At 57.9% G+C, this 17,990-nt stretch overlaps 1 protein-coding gene across 31 annotated transcripts in view; it reads left to right on the top strand.

Annotated features, from left to right (window-relative positions):
* The window catches only part of RBFOX3 (RNA binding fox-1 homolog 3), a 107,374-nt gene that overhangs the window by 76,601 nt on the left and 12,783 nt on the right, over positions 1–17,990 (top strand). For 10 of the 31 annotated variants that reach the window (XM_085522950.1, XM_085522946.1, XM_085522949.1 and 7 more), the window contains one exon: positions 4,005–4,048. The exons of 3 other annotated variants lie outside the window; for them this stretch is intronic. Coding sequence is in view for 18 of the 28 variants with exons in the window: in XM_085522934.1 (XP_085379060.1) it covers positions 13,369–13,470 (102 nt within the window). In the remaining 10 variants the exon portion in view is untranslated. Of the gene's footprint in view, positions 1–4,004; positions 4,049–13,125; positions 13,471–17,990 lie in introns of those variants that run through there. 18 more of the 31 variants (XM_085522934.1, XM_085522933.1, XM_085522935.1 and 15 more) reach the window with 7 other exon arrangements.

Raw genomic sequence — 17,990 nt, 5'->3', positions numbered from 1 at the left:
GCCCTGCAGAGCTGATGGCTGCTGTGTGGGATGAGTTATGTGCTGGGGGATTCGGTGCTTTGGTCAATTATTGCAGGCAGTAAAGCACCCTGCTGCTGTTTTCCCTTGGCAGAGCTGAAGGTGGAAGGACAGGGCCTTGTGCTCCCCTGCCTGCACCTCCCAGTTCCACTCCTGGACCCCTCCACAGCACAGTGCGCTCCTGCCTGCCTCTGCATGGTTTCAATCTCCCATTGCTATGGGAAAGTCTCAGCATAGCAGCCCTGGGGGGAGCTGGGACCCCCTGCCCCGAGCATCCCTGTGGGATGGGGGTGAGCAGCATCAGGGTCCCCCCTCCATGTGAGCTGCCCACAGCCATCAGGGTGGGCAGCACTGTGCCCAGAGCTGCTCTTGTGACCTGAAGGACCTGCAGCATGGATGATTGGAAAGGATTTTCTACTTAAATTGCTGAGCAGATGGATTTACCCTGGACTGGTCCTTGTGGACTCTGGAACATTTTCTCTTCTGTCACGGTTCCTTTTTATGACCTGCCATTTGCTCCAGCAAGCAAGGAGAGAGCTCTTGGCATCCTGCTGCCATCGGGAGCATGTGGGCATTGCTGCTGTGAGCTCCTTTTGAGGAACACAACCATGGCCAGCGGGCACTGGGCTCATCCCAGCCCTGGGCTAACAGCATCCAGCAGCGTGCCATGCTGCCCTGTGCTCTGCACACCTCCTGCCCTCCACCACCCATCCCTATGCAGCCCTGGGATGGAGCCACCTCTCCTTCAAGCAGCATCACCTTCTGGCTGCAGGTGACATTTATCTACAGGGTGGTGGCTGTGGGCACAGGGGCTGTAGTGGCCCTGGGGGTGGTGGGCACTCTGCTCACTGCAGCATCGATCGTGTGGCTGCTCGGGTTTCCACTGTTCCTGTTTATGAGCGATATTTCTCTTTCTTAGAAGAAGGGGGAAAAGATGACACACGATCTTCCACTGAAGCTTTTCCCCTTCCTCCAGCGGTGTTTCTGCCATTTACATTAAGGGCTGCACCGGCTTGGAGTAAATGGAGCAGGTTTGCAATTAGTTTTCAAAGTACTTATCTCATTAAAGTAAATGAATTATTGATTTAGTGACACTCATGCTTTTAGTGAGCGGCACCGTGCCATCACCGCTCCGTTCCCTGGCTCTCCATGGCCGGCCCTCACACACTCCCTCCTTGCACGCACGCGTGTGCGGCTGTGTGCCCGTCCCTCCCCGTGTGAGCCTGGCTCTGGGCGTACAGCTGGATGTCCCCCAACATGTGGGGCTGCAGGAGGGTGAAGTGCTGCTCCACGGCCAAACGCTGATGGCTGCGCCTGCCTGCCCTGTGCCAGCTGCTGACTCATCTCTTTCACGCCGCTCAGTGGAGATTTAATCTCTCCTGTAAGAGAAAATACTCTGTTCATAGGAGCCCACCTGCCCCTGGCTGCCTCTATCCCAGTGCCAACACAGGAGCTGGGTGTGCACCCAGCAGCACAATGTGGGCACACTGCACTTTGTGCCTCACTACTGCTGTGCTGTGGATTTGGGCACAGGAAGCTCTTCCTCTTCCCTCTTTCTCCTCCTTCTCAGGGTAGCGTTGTCTGGGAAAGGCAGTTGCAATGCAGCTGGAGCTGAAGGTCAGCACTGTTCCAGGGCACTCCACGTCCACGGGTGCCCAGCCAAGTGCCAGCTGTGTGACAGCTGTGAGCCAGAGGTGTGCCAGCTGTGTGCCAGCCATGATCTGGCTGTGTGTCAGCAGTGTGCCTGCCACGTGCTAGCTGTGATGCCATGTATCAGATGTGATTATTTGTGTGACAGCCATGATTAAGCTGTGTTATAGCCATGATCTAGCCATATGTTAGCCACAATGAGCCACATGCCAGCTGTGTGCCAGCCATGTGCTAGCTATGATGAGCCTAGTGCTATCTGTGTGAGCTGTGATTGAGCCGTGTGCTAGCCATGTCCTAGCCACGATGAGCCATAGAACCTTAGAACGGCTTGAGTTGGAAGGGATCTCAATAATCATTAGCTACGTGTTGGCTAATGCTAGCTGTGATCCAGTCATGTGCCTGCCATGTTCTAACCTTGTGTCGGGTGTATGCCAGCCAGCATTGTGCAGCAAAGCAGAGCAGGTCTGCTCTGTCCAGGCAAGAGGCATCTGCTGACAATATCTGAGAGGAGGGTACAGGAGAAGAGCAGTGCTGGGCTGTCAGTGGCAGCCAAGAAGTGACTGCACTCTTTGGATCAGAGCTGGCAGTTGGGCGACTGTCCCAAACAGTCACTCAGCCTTGAAGCTGTCCCACTGCCCATCCCTGTGCCCATCCTGGTGCTGTGGCTCTGTTCCCACTGCAACAAAACCTACATGGGCTTGCATGGCTGCTGCCCATATTGCAGCAGAGCAAGAGATGATGGGGTGCTGGGTTCCTTCAGAGCTGCCCTATAGGTCAGAGCATCCCATTGCATACATCCCTGCTAACACAGGGACCTGCCTCTGGGCTGCAGCCCTCTCCTCTCTGCTGCCTGCATCAGTGCTGGGAATGGGGCGTTCCATCCTTCTGAGTTTAAGGATAAAAAAAAAAAAGATCCTTCTCATTTAATTAAAAGTGTTGACATTGTGCCTGGCCATCCCGCCCGCCAGAGAACGTGGTTATAAATTAAACATTAAACCTTTAATGGCCCATAAAGAAATATTCGCTGCTGCTTATGTATATAGGGGATATAAATAGAGAGGGCTGCTGGGGGAGGGGCAGGTTATTATTTTTCCTCAGCCAGATAATCTTTGCTAATGAATTTAATTAAAAGAAAAAATTAATTTAGGATTTTTTGGTGAAGGGAATTGTTGGGGGGGTGGGGGCAGGATGTTCTTTGGGAAAGTTCTGCTAAGAAGTTCCCTGGGAAGGCACAGTGATGGGGCTGAGGGTGGGGGGTCCTCCCTGGGTGCCCACTCAGGGCTCCCCCTGCTCCTCCATCCCACCAGCTGGGGTCAGGATGGCTCAAAGGGATCCTGGATCAGAGGAGAGAGTGTCTGTGGGTGGGAGCACGCAGTGGTTTGCCACTGGGGTGGGGATGTCCCTGCATTGAGAACCAGGGGCTTCCCACCTCTATGTGCTGAGCTGGAGAACGTGTCTAGCCAGGCTGGAGCTTTCTGGAGGGTTTTTATCATAAGAGCACTAATGGAAGTCAGCACCAGCCTAATGAGCTGTGTTCCTCCATGAATCTGATTCATTGAGGCAGGAATTACCATAATTGATTATCCTGCTGTGCGGCTGAGAGCGGTGTTTGCTAACAGAAGTGCCTGGGAACCCACTCTGTGCTTCCAACATTGGGGTTGTGCCTTTGGGTATTGCTCACATGGGGCTCCGGAACAGCCCCAAGGCTGTGTGTGGGGCTGCACCACTATGGGGTCAGGGGAACAGAAGGGGATATAAAGGGACAGTAGCTCTGGGGTGTTCTCCTAGCAGAGATCTTCAGGTGGGGAGAGGCTGTGGGGTGTTTGAGCTTTGAGGTCTGCAAAGAAGCGGTGAGCAAACAGAAGCAATCCTCATCTGCTCCCTCTCACACAAAAAATCCCGTGCCATATGAGCTGCTCTCATTATTTCTGAGGGTCTGACATGATTGATGAACATTCGGGTTGGCACCGTTGCCAAAGCCAATTAGCTGAAGTGCAGCTTTCAGGAAGTTTTCTTTGAAATTCCGTGATCATCTCCAAGAAGTACCCAGTGCTGGGACAGCAGTGCTGGAGGGGCAGGAGGGGATGGGGTCTGACATGGGGTGTCACTGGGTGACACTGCACCCTATAGAGCCAAAGCTGTGCCTGATGCCACCCAGCCTGGCTGCCTGCTGCTAACAGGGAGTGTTATCAAGGCTCCTGGATGGTAGCATTCATGTTTATCCTCGTGTTGTAAAAATTTTGCTGGTCACTGAGCGAATAGCATTGCCTGTAGGCAGGTTTAGCAATAGCAATCATTGATTTTAATTCTTCCTCCTCTTTCTTGTCTTTTCTTAGAGAGCCCAGCGCGAGCACCGTGGGAGGAACTTGGCTGCATAAAGGTACAGAGCTGTTCCCTTCTGATGAGCCCTCAGTGCTCATGTGCCCCACTGCCCAAACCCTGCCCCAGGGTCCCCCCAGGAAGGCAGGGAATGGGAGCTGAGAGCTGCATGTGTGGGGCAGGAAGCATTGGGCTGTGTGGGGTGGGAGGGCACAGAGCTGCAGGGAGGGCTGCTCAGGCCCTGGGCTCCCACCCCCGGCACCAAACCTGGTTCAGAGTGGCATGAATGGAGTGAGTCCAGGCAGCACCAGCCGAGCTGTGGTGTCTGTGGGGTGTTTGTGTGTGCTGGCAGTGTTATCTGTGTGCTGTGAGGCTCCGGGAGCACTCCTTATGGCCATCTATGAAAGGATGTGTTCTCACCTGGGTGATGCCATACCCAGGATGATACCCCAGAGGGATGCTGCTGGTTCATGGGGTAACACAGCCTGGCTGCTCTGCAGCTCGCTGAGCCCCAGGGTGGTGCTGATGGAGCAGAAAGCTGCATGGGGAGGAGAGTTCTGGTCATGGTGGGGTGAGGATGGCTCAGGTGTGCCTGATGGTGATCTGCTCTGCGGGCTGAGAGGGACTGTGAGTCTGCCAGAGGGAGTACAGAAGAGCTGGGGGCATCAAAGGGCCCTGGGCACCAGGAGCTGGCAGCAGATGTATGGTGCAGGCAATGGAGTACAGCATGTGGGCTGCATGTTCCCTGCTGCAGTCACTGTGGGGAGCACGCAGGTCCTGGGCACCTGTTGTGTCAGCACTCAGGGCTGTGCTCTGGGTGCAGCACAGCTCTGCATGCCCGGGATGGAGCCGTGTGTCCATACACCCCTGTGCTGCCATTCTGGGAGAAACCTTTAGGGATGAGCTCATAAACAGCATGGGCTGGGGTACAGCCTGCCCCGAGCCTGCATGGCTGAGTGCTCAGAGAGGAGATCTCCCCTGCAGCACTGGGGACACAGCAGTGGGGTTGCTGTCCTGTGGATGCAGCCCTTGGAGCCTTGTTTTGACACAGGCTGTCTGTGGGGTCTCAGCTGTTGTGGTGACTGTGGTTTTATTTGGAAGCTTGTGTAGAAATGCAGCAGGAATCCTCTGCCCTAAGAGGACAGCATCCTGCCTGTCCCACCAGCAGTGTAGGGTCTGGCTGCTGTGACTGGGGCTGTGCTTGTAGGGTGGAAGGAAAGAGGGGAGGGTGTTATCACCAAGACATAAGAGGGGAGCGGGAAGCCCCCAGCTCCTGCTGCCTGCAGTGGTGGCTCCTCTGCTTTATCACCCTCTCCCGGTGCTGAATTATTGAGAGTGTTGCTTTCTTTTATTGCTGTGCTGGAGAAGCAATGCCTCAGCCTGGCTCTGCTTTGAATATGATTACGGGCCTGGAGATGTCAGAGCCAGCAGGGCCCCAGAGACCAATCTGCCACCCCTCTCGCTCCTTTGCCTTCCCTTACTCTTATTTATTCCCTTGCTCCTGCGTCTGGTTCAGCGCACACGGTCCCTTTGCTCTCCTCTGCGGTGCAGAGCCCCACAGGGACAGTTGATTTAGTAGCAGCCACGCAGCGCATGCAGAGCTGCCCTGTGCGAGCAGGGCTCTCCTACCTGGGGTCCCACTGCAGGCAAATGGGGGGCTGTCCTTACACCACCGGTCCCACTGACCCCAGGGGTCCCACTCTGCCTGCTGCCCTGCACAGCATGGGAGCTCTGCATTGGGGCTGTGCAGGACACACTGTGCTGCAGGGCTGTATGGCTGCTGCTGAGGGTCCTGCTGTCACTGAGGGCTCTGGGTGGCCCCCTCCCACAGGCGGGTACTGGGAGCCGGCTGGCAGCTCGCAGGTTAATGGCAAGAGCCTTATTGACAGGGGAGCTTGGAAAATGCTGAGGTTGGACATCTGCCGCTCCGCGTGTCCGTGCGGAGCCCACGCTTCTCCTGTGAGTGCACACGCTGCCGCTGCTGGACCCCCACCCGCACCTTGTGCAGCCTCCTGCTCAGCCTCTTGCCCTTCCCTTTGCTCTTCAAGACGCCAGAGAGGATTTATTTTTCATCCTTTGCTCTCTCCCATTTTTGCTTTTCCTTTATGATGAACTAATTCCCCTCTGGCTCCTCACACCGGAGCTCCCCGCTGCCCATCCGGGCACATTCCCACGGCTGCAGCCCCCCCTGTATCCCCACAGCATCATGCCAGGCACCCAGCCCTAAGCACCCACTCCGTGCATTGAGGGCTGCAGCTGGACAGAGGGGACGGAGCCCACCGAGAAGCAGCACCCAGAGCTGCCCGCTGCCCCCCGCCGATCCGCAGAGCTGCGCTGCACCCATTGCCAACATGATGATGTATTTTTGGGTAGGTACCGCTACCAGGGCTGCTTCCCCTCCATCTTTGCTGGGGCTTTGCGTGGGGTTTTGAGTTGTTCCATGCCGGTATCGCTTTCCAGCAGTGCTGCCTGCCAAGGGAGTGATGTGCTCTTCCAGCCTGGTGCAGGCAGTGTGTGGTTGTGGTGCCGTGGAGGAGCTGAGCAAAAGCAGATCCCATGGCTGGCAGTCCCTCACCCAGCCCTGTCCTGCCTAGAAGTATTCCCCCCTTTTCTGGTGCCCCATGTGGGTGTGTGGGATCAGTGTACAGCAATGCAGGCACAGCTCCTGCTGGAAGTGCTGCTTAGATGGGGTGGGCTCTGTTGGCTGCCCCATGGATATCTGTGTTGGGAGAGGTGGTGTGATCTGTGCTTTGTGGGATGGGATGATCCCAGCCCTTCCCTCATCCCAAGAGGTCCCTGCACCTCTCCAACAACTCTGTCCATGATAGTGTGAGTTCGGCTGTGCTCATACAGAGGCCTTTGTGTGGGGTCAGCGCTGCAGCCCAGCTGTGGGGCTGGATCCAGCCTGAGAGTGGGGAAGGGATCTCTGCAGAAATCCCTGCCCTCCCTGTGAGCTCAGAGTGGGGGGCTGGAGCTGTGCAGGTGCTCTGCAGCAACCATGCCCAAGGATGGGATGCTGAGTGTGGATATGGGTGCAAGCTTGCTGCTGGTGTACCTGGGACTTGGAGCAAAGGGGAAGGGACACATCGATCAGTGGGGCTGAAGGAGCTGATCCTGCTGGGGTATTAATGCTGCCTGGATGGGAGCATGGCTGGGAGCACTGCAGGAGCTCTGCGGTGGCAATCGGCAGCGGGCGGCTCAGTAATCGACACCGCAACAGGCTGAGATGCCAAAGCAAAACGTCTTCAAATTAGCCGTAATTGCAGGAGAAATAAAGAGCATGCGGGGCGAGTGGAGGGAGGGTTCTATAAATATTATGATTTTTAAAGTTTGCCCTGGAGTCCTAGAGACTGTTTAAACGCTAATATCCTGTCTGTGCATTTAAAAAGCCTTATAATGAGGACGGAGTATCTGCTTCCCCAGCACCTCCTGCCTCGCGCTCCCACGCTGCCCACCTCACCCATCACATCCCAGTGTGGTGCAGCAATCCCTATACCACCCCATTGCTGGGGCTGCTCCGTGCCTCACAGCCTGCAGTGCCCCTCCTGCCCCGTGCTGCAGCTCCGCAGTGCAGGTGTCAGCCCAGCACACGGCCCTGCTGGAGGTGTGAGTTCTCCTGGGTACCCACAGGGATTTGTTCCAAGGAAGGGGAAGCTCTGGGAAGGCACTGTGTTAAGGCTCTGGTTTCTCACAGTGCTTTGCTGTTCATGGTATTGAACATGACCACCCTCATCCAGCAGGACTGCTCCCACCTCCGGAGGGCACGACACTGAGTGCCTGCCCCAGGAGAGCAAGTCCTGGTGGCTCCTATCCTGGCAATGTGTCCCTGTCTCATGGGAGGAGGTCCCAAATCTGTCCAGGCCCTGAAGGGTCCACAGCCCCTTGGAGAGATGCGATGGGAGAGCTGAGATTGGAGCGAGCTGTGGGGAGGCCCCGCATCCCTCCTGTCTGCTGCTGGCCATGGGCTGGTGCAGGGCTCCCTGCTGCTGGAGATACCCGGCTGTGAGCCCAGGGTGCTCAGCAGCATCTGCTCTGCCACGGTTCTGTTGCCTGCATGTTAATTCTCATTAAATCTGGGGAGCCCAATTGGCTTTTCATGTAAATATTTTGTCAAGTGAGAGGGCTTTAGGAAGGGCTGTGCTGATGGAAGGGGAAAAGCCAGGCTTTCTCACAGGTGCAGTAGCAAGGTTGTGCCTGCTTTCCCTCATTAAAGCCTGACCTGTGCTCCAGTGTGGGCAGCTGCTCCGTGCTCAGTCAGCCTGGAGCTGTGTGTGACCACTGGGCAGTGCAGTGCCCACCACCCCACTGCCCTGGTGTTCTCTGTTTGCCTGCAGCAGCACCAGGTGGATGGAGGAGCGTCTCAGAGCCCCATCCCTTCTTCCTTCCTCGCTGTGGGTGAGCAAAGTTTCAGCAAGCTGATATTTCTCCCTGGTTCCCATTAAACTTTCATGTGCTTTCTCTGCATTTCTGCTCCCTTCCCGGCTGTTCCAGCTGCTGTCCCAGATAGCTGCTGTCTGTTGTGATCGTCTCCTTATCCGATGAGGTCATGTTTGGTGCCGGTGACATCACCACCACTGCCTGGGGACCGGGACCGTGGTGCTGTGACCGGTGCTGGGAGCCTGGATCAGCATCAGGGCTGTTATGTGGGTCAGCAGCCGCAGGTGCGGCTCCCACTGGGATCAGTGCAGAGCCAAGGATTCCTTGCAGTGGAAATCTCTGCCTTGTTTTGGATTTTAGAGCAGACAGCGGCTTCACCAACCCCCTGAGAGCCACCAGCGCATGGGGGGAACACAGGAAGAAGGCTTAATTGCTTGCAGAGGGGGCTCCCCCAGGTGTCCCAATGGAGCGATGCTGGACGCAGGAGTCCCATGTGGCAGCGTCCCACAGTGCTCACCGCTCGCTTCCCTGCTGCTGCATGCTCTGCAGCCCCACGTTCCCTCTCCCCAGCGACTTGCTGGAGCTCTTCCTCCTCCCCAGTCCTCTCTCCCCCCCTGTGTTTTGGCTGCACAGCCATTGGGGTGCCTGGTGGCAGGGTGAGCCTCTTAGGGCTGTATTTTCACTGCATTGCCCATTGCTGGCACCATGTGCAGCCCCTGTGTGAGCCTCGCTGCTGTGGTTATACACACACTCACTGCTGAGCCCCTGTCTGTGGCTGTTGGGTTTCTCTGCTTGCAGCCTGCTGCCAGGGCTCCCTGCAGCCCATGGTTCCCATCTCCTTAAGAGATGTCAGGAAGCACCCAAGGCCAATTGGGACCTGGAGCTGGTGGCTGCTCTCGGTGAGAGCCAATTCCCCCAGCTCCCTTGGGCTGCAGCATCCTCCTAAGCATCCCACCTGTGCTCCCTGTGATGTCTCCACACCCTCTAGGGATGGTCTGTAATGGCCGTATTGGATTCAATTTCACTTGTGGTCAATTTGAATCTGCCTTTCAGACAAGGAGCAGTAAACTAGAAATCTGTGGATGGCTGTGCAGGAGGCAGAGAGCGTGCTGGGGCTCAGGGCAGCCCCTGGTTGCTGCTGCTCCAAGGCTGGGAGCTGCAGTGCAGAAAGTGATGGTGGTGCTGGAACAGGAGAAAGTTCTTCAGTTTGTGTGCTGTCTGTGCAGGGTGCTGTTGGCCCACTGAAGCCTGATGCTGCTGCTCGGTAGCGGACAGGACAAGGTGGGTAGGGGGAAGCTTGGGCAGCAGATCCAGGTGCATGTACAGCGATGACATGGAGCAGGCTGATGTTTGGGCAGAGACTTTCCTGCAGTGCTGCAGAGCCCCTGGCACCCATCTGTCCCTTATCTGTCCTCTGGTCCACATGCAGCACTGTGTGCTCCTTGAGGACAGTGGGTGTGTGGGCTTGTGCCCTCACCCCAGCCCTGGAGCTCCCCTCGATCACACCAGATCCATCAACATCTTCATCTAATCGCTTTATGTCTATGACTAGCAACTAATGAGCTTTTAATTAATGAGTGCCTCAGCTTGAGGGCACTGTGGGCTGGGTTGGAGGAGAGGACCAGGTGTGTGCTGTGCTTGCAGGGTGCTTTACTTGCAGCTGCAGTCTGGTGGTACCCCGGTGCTTGAGGCAGAGCTCTGAGCTGCGCTCTGGATGGATGTCATCCTGATTGCCACCTTGGGTGAAGTTTTGCACTGAAAAGAGGAGCTGAGCACATGGCAGATGTGACCACGCATCTCCAGGCACCGCGCAGCTGCGCTGGGCCACCATCATTACAAACACCCTGTACATCCCAGGGGCAGCACAAGGTTTGGCTTTACTGCAGGCAGGTCCCTCCTTCCACCCCTCCTGGCACAGCATCAGCTGCCAGGCTCCAGCACTCTGCTGGGCTCTGAGCTGCTGTCCGGGGCTGCTCCCACCCTGGTGCCACGCTGTTCTCCCTCTTCCAGAAAACAAAACCGACGAGCCCTCAAGGGTTCATTTAATATAAATAAAAAATGAAAATAGTGTTGATTTGAAGGAAAGCCAGCCCCATCCTGTGCATGGGAGTGCATCGCCAACCCAACCCCGAAGGGCAGAGAGAAAGATGTGCTTAGAACTGCAGCCCTGTGCAACTTCCGCCTTTGATCATATATCTTACATGTGCCCTTTGCTTTCCCTCTTCTGATATTTATTAGGTTTAATTTTACTGGGACACGGCTCTAAGTGAGACAGATGGAACGGGGTCTGTGTGCCTGGTGAACACTTCTTAATTAAACAGATAAATAAACTTTCCTTCCTGGAGACTTGGAGTTTCGGAGGGGTTCCTCTGGGGCTGCAGCTCTGCGGGGCTGCACAGCTCCGGTCAGGACTCCCCATCACGGCTGTGGCATCAACTGGGGTGGGGGGAAGCAGCAGGGTAAGAGAAATGGGCCATGGACCTGTTCCTACCCCAAACATCCCTTCTATGCTTGTACCCCATGGATGCTCCCCACTGCAGTCAAGCAGACACTGGGGATGGCTGCAGGAGGGAGAGAGGAGATGCAAGCACTCCTCAAATCCTTGAGCCACACCTGGTTCCTCCATCCTATGGAATTTTACATCATGTGCAGGAGCACAGAGATAACCACTGCTGTGTTGTGGATAGGAGCACAGGGTGTATGTGGCAAATTCCTGCTGCTGATGGTGCAGAGGGCTCCTGGATGGAGTGCCTGCAGCCTATTGGGGATGGAGCTGGGCACGGCTGCCAGCACCCTGCTCCCTGTTGGAACACCACCTCTCCTCCCACCTCTCCTCACCCCTCGGTGCTGGCCCTGCTGGCACAGGGCAGTGCCAGGACTTGCAGCGCTGCCACCCGCCAGGAGTGTGTTTGAGTCACCCTGCCTGGAGCCAGGCTCCGGGAAGGGGGAGGACGGGCAGATGACCTCATCCTGGAGCTGCTCATCCTCAGCTCTCACCTCATGTGGTTTGCTTTGGTTGGATGCTGTGGGCCATTTCCTTCCCTTTTCACCTCTGCGTTAAGAGCAGCGGGGGTGGCTGCTGGGCAGGGCATCCTCACCGTGTGTCAGGGTTGTGTGGTGCAGACCACTCACCACGGCTGCACAAGGGGCTTTGGGGATGTGCTCCTCTGCCCTTGCGCAGCTGCCCCAGGCACTGGAGCATGCAGGGGAGAGCAGCATGGAGGCTGTAGGGTCTGGAGCTAAGGGAGCACAGGGTCTGAGCACTGTGGTTCCTGAGGGTCTGGGGTCCCTCATGGTCCCATAGCAGCTGAGGGTGCTGCTGGCAGTGGATGCTGCTGCCTGGATCCTTCTGTTTTTGGCAGTGAGGAATGATGGTGGTGAGAACAACCCCCAGTCTGAGGTCCCCCTCCCCAATTCATCACCCTGTGTCCCTCAGCAGTGCATTCTGCACAACAGCAGGAACCCATACAGGGTTGAGATGCCCCTGGCCCCCAGCTGCCCTCTGTTCAGGGATGGCTTTTCCTGGAGCAGTTGTTTCCACAAGGTTCTGCCTGGTGGCCCTGGTGGCCATGCAATACACCTCATCTGATGAGCATCTGCAGCAGAAACTGGAATCATTGTGAGTGTACCAGGACACTGCAGCATGTCGCTATGTCTAGGGATACTGTGGAAAATCCCAGCCTCCAAATAGGGCCGTTCATGTGCTGGAGGCTTCAGAGGAGACAGAGCATCAGCAGCTGCTGGCACAGACCTGCCTTTGTGCATCACATTTGGCCAAGATGGAAACTGAACGGCACCCAGGTTTCATTACCCACATACCCCAGGACAAAGCCATCCCGGCAGCGCTGCGGTGTCAGCCCCCACGTGCGGGTGGGCAGCGCGGGGCGAAGGGCCGTGACCCCCCTTAGCAATACCCGGCTGTGGGGCACCCGGGGGTCCGAGGCGGGATGCAGCGGGGTGGGGGCGGGCCGAGCACACGGGGCTGTCCCTCGCGGGTGCGGGCACGTAGGTTATTGCCATGGCAGCTGTGACAAAGGTGTGCGTGGTATTGATTCGTCAGGGCAGCATCCCCGCAGTGCCCCCCGGAGTGCGTGGCCGGGGCCGTCGCGGGGGGCCGCGACTCGGGGAGGGGCCGCACACCCGTGTCGGGGCCGATCCCCCCCCAAACACACCGGCGTTGCCGCGGGGCTGCGGCTGCGGGAGGAGGAGCCGGGTGCGGTGCGCGGCTCCACGCGCGTCTGCGTGCGTGTCTCCCGGGGGAGAGCGTGGTGCGTGTGCACGTGTCCCGCTGTGTGTGCGTGGGGGGATCCCGGGGCCGCCGGCTGGGTGCGGGGGGAGGCGGAGGAAGGGGGGGGAGCGGCGGTTGCGGGGCTCCCGGTGCGGTCCCGGCTCCCGGTGCCGCCGCATCGCGGAGCATCGCGGAGCTCCGCCGAGCACCGGGGCAGCCCCGCAGCCGCCGCAGCGCCGCCCCCGCCCCGCAACGCGCGTGCCCGGGGCCGCCCGGGGCCGGGGAAGCCAACCGAGAGCGAGAGGCAGCGGCGGAGGGGTTAAGTGCGGGATCAGCTGTTCTCATGTCATTACGGATTCTCTTCATTTTACACAGAGCTCTGTTTGATGTCTGAATGCACAGGGGACTCCCCCTCCTCCTCCAACTCCCACCCCTTTTATTTCACTCCCTCACCCTCTCTCCCTTCCTCCTCCCCTTCCTTTCTCTCTCTCCCCCTTCTCCTTCTCTCTCTCTCACACGCACACCCTTTGCAGACCGTTCATTCAGTGCCAGTGTCTAATGGCACCGAAGTAAATAGCCGAGCATTGTTCCGGCAGTGTCAGAGCAGAGCGGGGCCAGCCTTCCTCAGATGAATTCCTCCTAAATAGCGCCCGAGGGGGACGGGAGGGGACGGAAGAGGAGGGGGAGAGCCAGAGGGGAGAGCCAGGAAGACAGAGGATAAGCAGTGTGTAGAAGAGGACGAAACTGCGAGCAGCTTCACGGCTACCTGTCAACACATGCTGTGCTCCATGGCTAACTCGGGCTGCCTCCTTGTCTCCAACTCAGGCATGCTTCCTCACTCTCTCCCCTGTCCTCCAGCCTTCCTCTACCTCCAACAGGTAAGTGACCCTCTTCTGGGGCTTTTTTCTGCTTTGTGGCTCACACGTGCTTTCTCTAAGCGAAGGGTCAGAGTTTAACCTCTTCCTCCCCGGTGCATCCTTCTGCGTCGCGTTGGCAGCTCCTGCTCCTCGGCTGCGAGTTGGGTTGGCTGTGGGGTCCCTTTGGTTCTGCTGCTCTGTTTGGTGGTGGGTTTATGGCCGGGTGCTGCAGGCGGGTGAGCAGGCACGGCTCCAGCTCCTGCTGCTCAGCACAGCATGGAGCGCTCGCTGCTCCGTGCATGGGGACCGCGCTGCTCCGGCCCATGCACAAGGGGAAGCGAGGAGCTGCATGAGTGCGTGTGCACCTGGGTGTGCGTCTGTGTGCTGTGTGTGGTCACGTAGGGGTGGATGGGGCTGCCCGGCTGCAGGCGTGGGGTGCTGCAGGTGCATCCCAGGAGGGTGCTGGGCCGGAGCTCGTGCAGCCAGCGCTGCCCTGCAGGCACCAGCAGGTCTATGTGCCCCTCAGCTTCGCTCCCAACTTCCCGTCAGGGCTCGCAGCTCCTGGGTGCTGCTCGATCCCACACGCAGAGTTCCAGGCTTGCCATCCCAGGGGACGCACGGCTCGAGAGAGGCAGTGTTTTCTTCAAAAGCCTCTTTGCTGCATCGGAAATCCCAGCCTCCCAGCCGGGCTAAACTGCTCCATTTGTGCTTTCAGGACTTTAAAAATTCATAGCATCCTACTGCGCCCTGCCTGGTCCGCACACTCACCTGGCAGCTGGGGACAGCGGCCGGCGCGGTGCAGCCCCACGGCCTGGGCAGGGGATGGGGGCTGTGCATCGCTTCCCTGAGCCCGTGTCTGCTTGCAGCCAGCACGCAGCTGGGCTGGGGTTGGGGACAGCAAGGCCTGGGCTGCTCCATGCAGTGCATCAGGGCCGGGCTGGTGCAGCCGCTGCTGGTTACACAAGTGTGCGGAGCTGCTGCATGTGCAGGGGTCTGGAGCTCGCGGGGCTGCTGCAGAGGCTGGCCAGAACGGTGCGTGATTTATTCCACCTTCCTGCAGGCAGAGGCTGTGGGCGAACTGGGGTTGGGCTGAATTTTGATCTGTGCTTCCCTGGGCTGCGCAGAGCACAGCAGCTCATCCGCAGCCGCTGCTCGGCTGTCCTGGTGCACCGGGGAGGCTCAGGGCCTCTGACACTGAGCAGGAATCATCCTCAGGCCCCCACCCATCCCTGGGGGGGGGTAATGTGTGTCTGCAGGGAGAGCAGCAGATGCTTCAAGGCGGCTGCTCCATGCGTTGCAGCACCCGGCGCAGAGCGGCTGCATTGCCCTCAACTCCCGGGCTGTGCTGGTGCTGGTGCCGGTGTTGGAGGCTGTGGGGGATGGCAGCAATTGGAGCCAGCTGAGGACGTGGTCCTGGAGACCAGTGGTCTGCGGAAGGAAAAGTGCTTGTCTCAGTGCAGCTCAGCCCTGATTGCGCCCAGCAGTTTCTGGGACCTTTGCTGCCCCGTTTGCTGTAATTTGGAGGTGGTGTTATGCCCGTCCTCTTGCTCTCCGTGATGCTTTCTGCTCCTCAGCTGCAGGTTTGGCCTCACAAGCAAGAGAAGAGGGTTTTATGGAGAGATTTAGAGTCAGGTTTTCACCCAGCGGTGACTGAGGTGGAGGCCAAAGCCTCTATCCTGTCTGTTGCTGAGGGTCTGCTCTGCATTGGGAGATGATGTTTCTGGTGCAAGTTGCAGCAAGATGTCAGGCGCAGGACGGGGCTGGCAGTGGCCACGTGGGGAATGGCACGGGGAGCTGAATGGCACAGGGCAGAGCTCCTTGCCCTGTCCATCTGAGCAGCAGACACATCAGCCCTATCCCGCTCACTGCGCAGTGCTCTGTCCATGGACTCACTGCATTTTGGATGCGACCACGTCAATGCGCCCATGCACCAAAGCCCACAGGGCAGCAGTGCTGAGTGTATGTGGCCCCAGAGCTCACCTCACACCAGCCTGGGCTGCTTCACACAGCTGGAAACACCTGGGAGAGTTCAAGAAACTTCCAAATGCGCTGTGGGAAGTTCAGCTCAGGGTTAGGGTACAAGCCTGGCATCCACACAGCAGGACGGGTGGCACACAGCTGGTGCAGGTGTGTGTACTGGTGGTACTCAGTGCTGGTGCTGGGTTCTGCTGGGGGTAGTGGGACCTGGAGAACAGCAGTGTGCTCAGCAGTCCCCACTGCTTTACCCATTCCTGCAGAGGCAGCTCTGTCGGTGTTGCTCCCTAGCAGCGGTGGTTTTGATCTTGATGGTGTTGGAGGGAATGACCAAGAAATGGAGCTGTCTGTTGGCTAGGCAGGCACCGCGGGCAGCCTGGCTGTGGCAGCTCACTGGAGCTCAGCTCCTGCCTGGTGCTGCACCATGCCGCAGCTCTGTGTGTGCTGCAGAGCCCGGCAACGTGGGACCCCTGGAGGGGACATGAGGTTGGGAGCAGTGCTGGTGGCCAGAGGGGATGGGAATGCTCCTTCTATACCCAAAGCTGTAGCGCGGTGCTGTGCTCGGGCAGGGCCTCACATGCAGCGAGACCTTGGTGGTTGCATTTAGTTAACAGAGGAATCAGTCACTGCTTGAAGTGTCTCTGCTATAATTATATAAGAGCAGCTAATCACTCCAGGAAGAGACACACTGCTGACCCGGAACAGCCCTGGGCATTGAGACTCAGCATCAGTGTTAGAGCAGAGGAACCCGGCTGTAGTATCCTATGCTCATGGGCACAGTGGGGCTGGATGTGAGGGCAGCTGTGGGTGGGCTCAGCACATTGGGGTGTCCATGCAGCCCCCAGCACTGCCCAGCACCAGCGCTATGGGCTGATCCAAGCAGCACCCGGCTGCTGGGGAACAGCCTCTGCAAAAGGCTGCTTGGAAAATTCCTCTCCTAAAGGGCCGCTGCCAAGTTTAGCAGATTATATTTTTAGGGAGCAAGTCTATTCCTAGCAGTGTTGTAGCTGTTGCAGCAGCGGGTTTGTTTAAATGCTGGTTCCATCCCCTGCGTGCACATTGCATGGGGTGGGAGCCCGGACCCCATCCCTGCACAGGAAAGGTGGCTTTGGAGCTGCAACAAATCTGTTTGCTTTTTCTCTTTCTTTTAAATATATTGAAAGCACCAGCATTAATTTTAGCTTTTGTGAAGCCGGTTTTCCCACAATAGCTGTAATTTAGGCCTACCCTGCCTGGCGATGCTCTTTTTATAGGTATATTCTTATTTTAGTGCTATAGTGATGGGTGAATGAGTAGATTAAATTAGATTTAGTATCTATCATTCTTTAAAGCGTTACAGGCGGTCGTTGCAGGGATGAGGTGTAATTAGGCTCAGCCGCCCCGTGTTCCCCACACCCACCCCCTGGGTGCCCCCGTGCTGCCCACACCTCACACTGATGCCAAGTGGAGGCAATGGGGGTTGCATTTCCCACACGCTGGGCAGCTGCATCCTGCAGCACAGCTGTGCCAGGGGGCTGTGGTGTCTGGCACAGGGCAAGCATCTACCCTACAGTTCCCATATCCCCTGGCAAGCCCTGCTCCCCTGACCAGTGTCTGTGTGCCGAGTTCTGGCTTTGCTGCTCCCATACTTGCTCAGCACACAGCTGGTTCCATCAGCTCCTGCACCCCCAGAGTGCAGCCCCCCCACCACCACCCCCACGTCCTGTCTGCGCCGTGCCGAGCTTAGAAATTGGCTTTGCACAGCATCAGCAGGATTTGCTCCAGCCTCTGTGTAAGCAGCGCTGCTGAGATGCGATCCCTGGCACCGGGAAGCGATTACACAGAGTGAGACGAGCGCTGGAAGGAGACCCGCGGGGAGGAGGGACTCCATAGAGATGGTGTTGAGAGTGGTGTGCAGGCAGCCCCAGCCTCAGCACTGGGGACACGTGGGTGCCACTGCCTGGGGCTGTGGGGGGGCTCAGCATCTCATCCACCCCCTCCATCAGAGCTGCTGTGCCCGCTGTTGAAATCGCTTCCTCCAGTCCTTCGTGGTGGGTGCTGGAGTTGGAGTGTGGCTGAGGTGCCAAGCTGGGTGCCCACCCCTGTCCCAGCAGCTCATGTTGTGCTGGTGGGGCTCACTGCAGACTGCACCAGGCAGGGCTGGCTGCTCGCTCCCCCTCGCCGAAGTGCTGGGCTTGCAGCACTTTGTCATGATTTTCATCTCATCTCCGAGCAGCAATCCTTCACTGCTCGCATTACCCAAGTAGAAAATGACACATAAACTGACATGATTGCTGCTGTTTCTCAGTGCCACGCAACATCTGTTCCCTTGGCGGTGAGGGGGAAGGTGGGCAGGGGCTGTGACGTGCCACACGGCCCCCCAGCTTCTCACCCTTTGCTCCCATCCTGCCGCCGTGCCTCCTCCAGCCGCGCTGCAACAGAGCTGGGAGCTGAGGGCAGCTGGAAGTGCTGGGGCGGTGCAGGATGGCAGTGGGGAAGCAGCAGGAGGAGCTGCACTTGGCTGCCCACATGCCCTGTCCTGCGCTGTGCTGGGAACGCTGTGTCCCCATAATGTCCCTATTGCCTCC

This window comes from Coturnix japonica, chromosome 23 (genome assembly GCF_054131305.1).
Source record: "Coturnix japonica strain WE chromosome 23, WE-NBRP24, whole genome shotgun sequence".
Classification (NCBI taxonomy): domain Eukaryota; kingdom Metazoa; phylum Chordata; class Aves; order Galliformes; family Phasianidae; genus Coturnix; species Coturnix japonica.
This window is presented reverse-complemented; position numbering and strand designations above follow the sequence as displayed.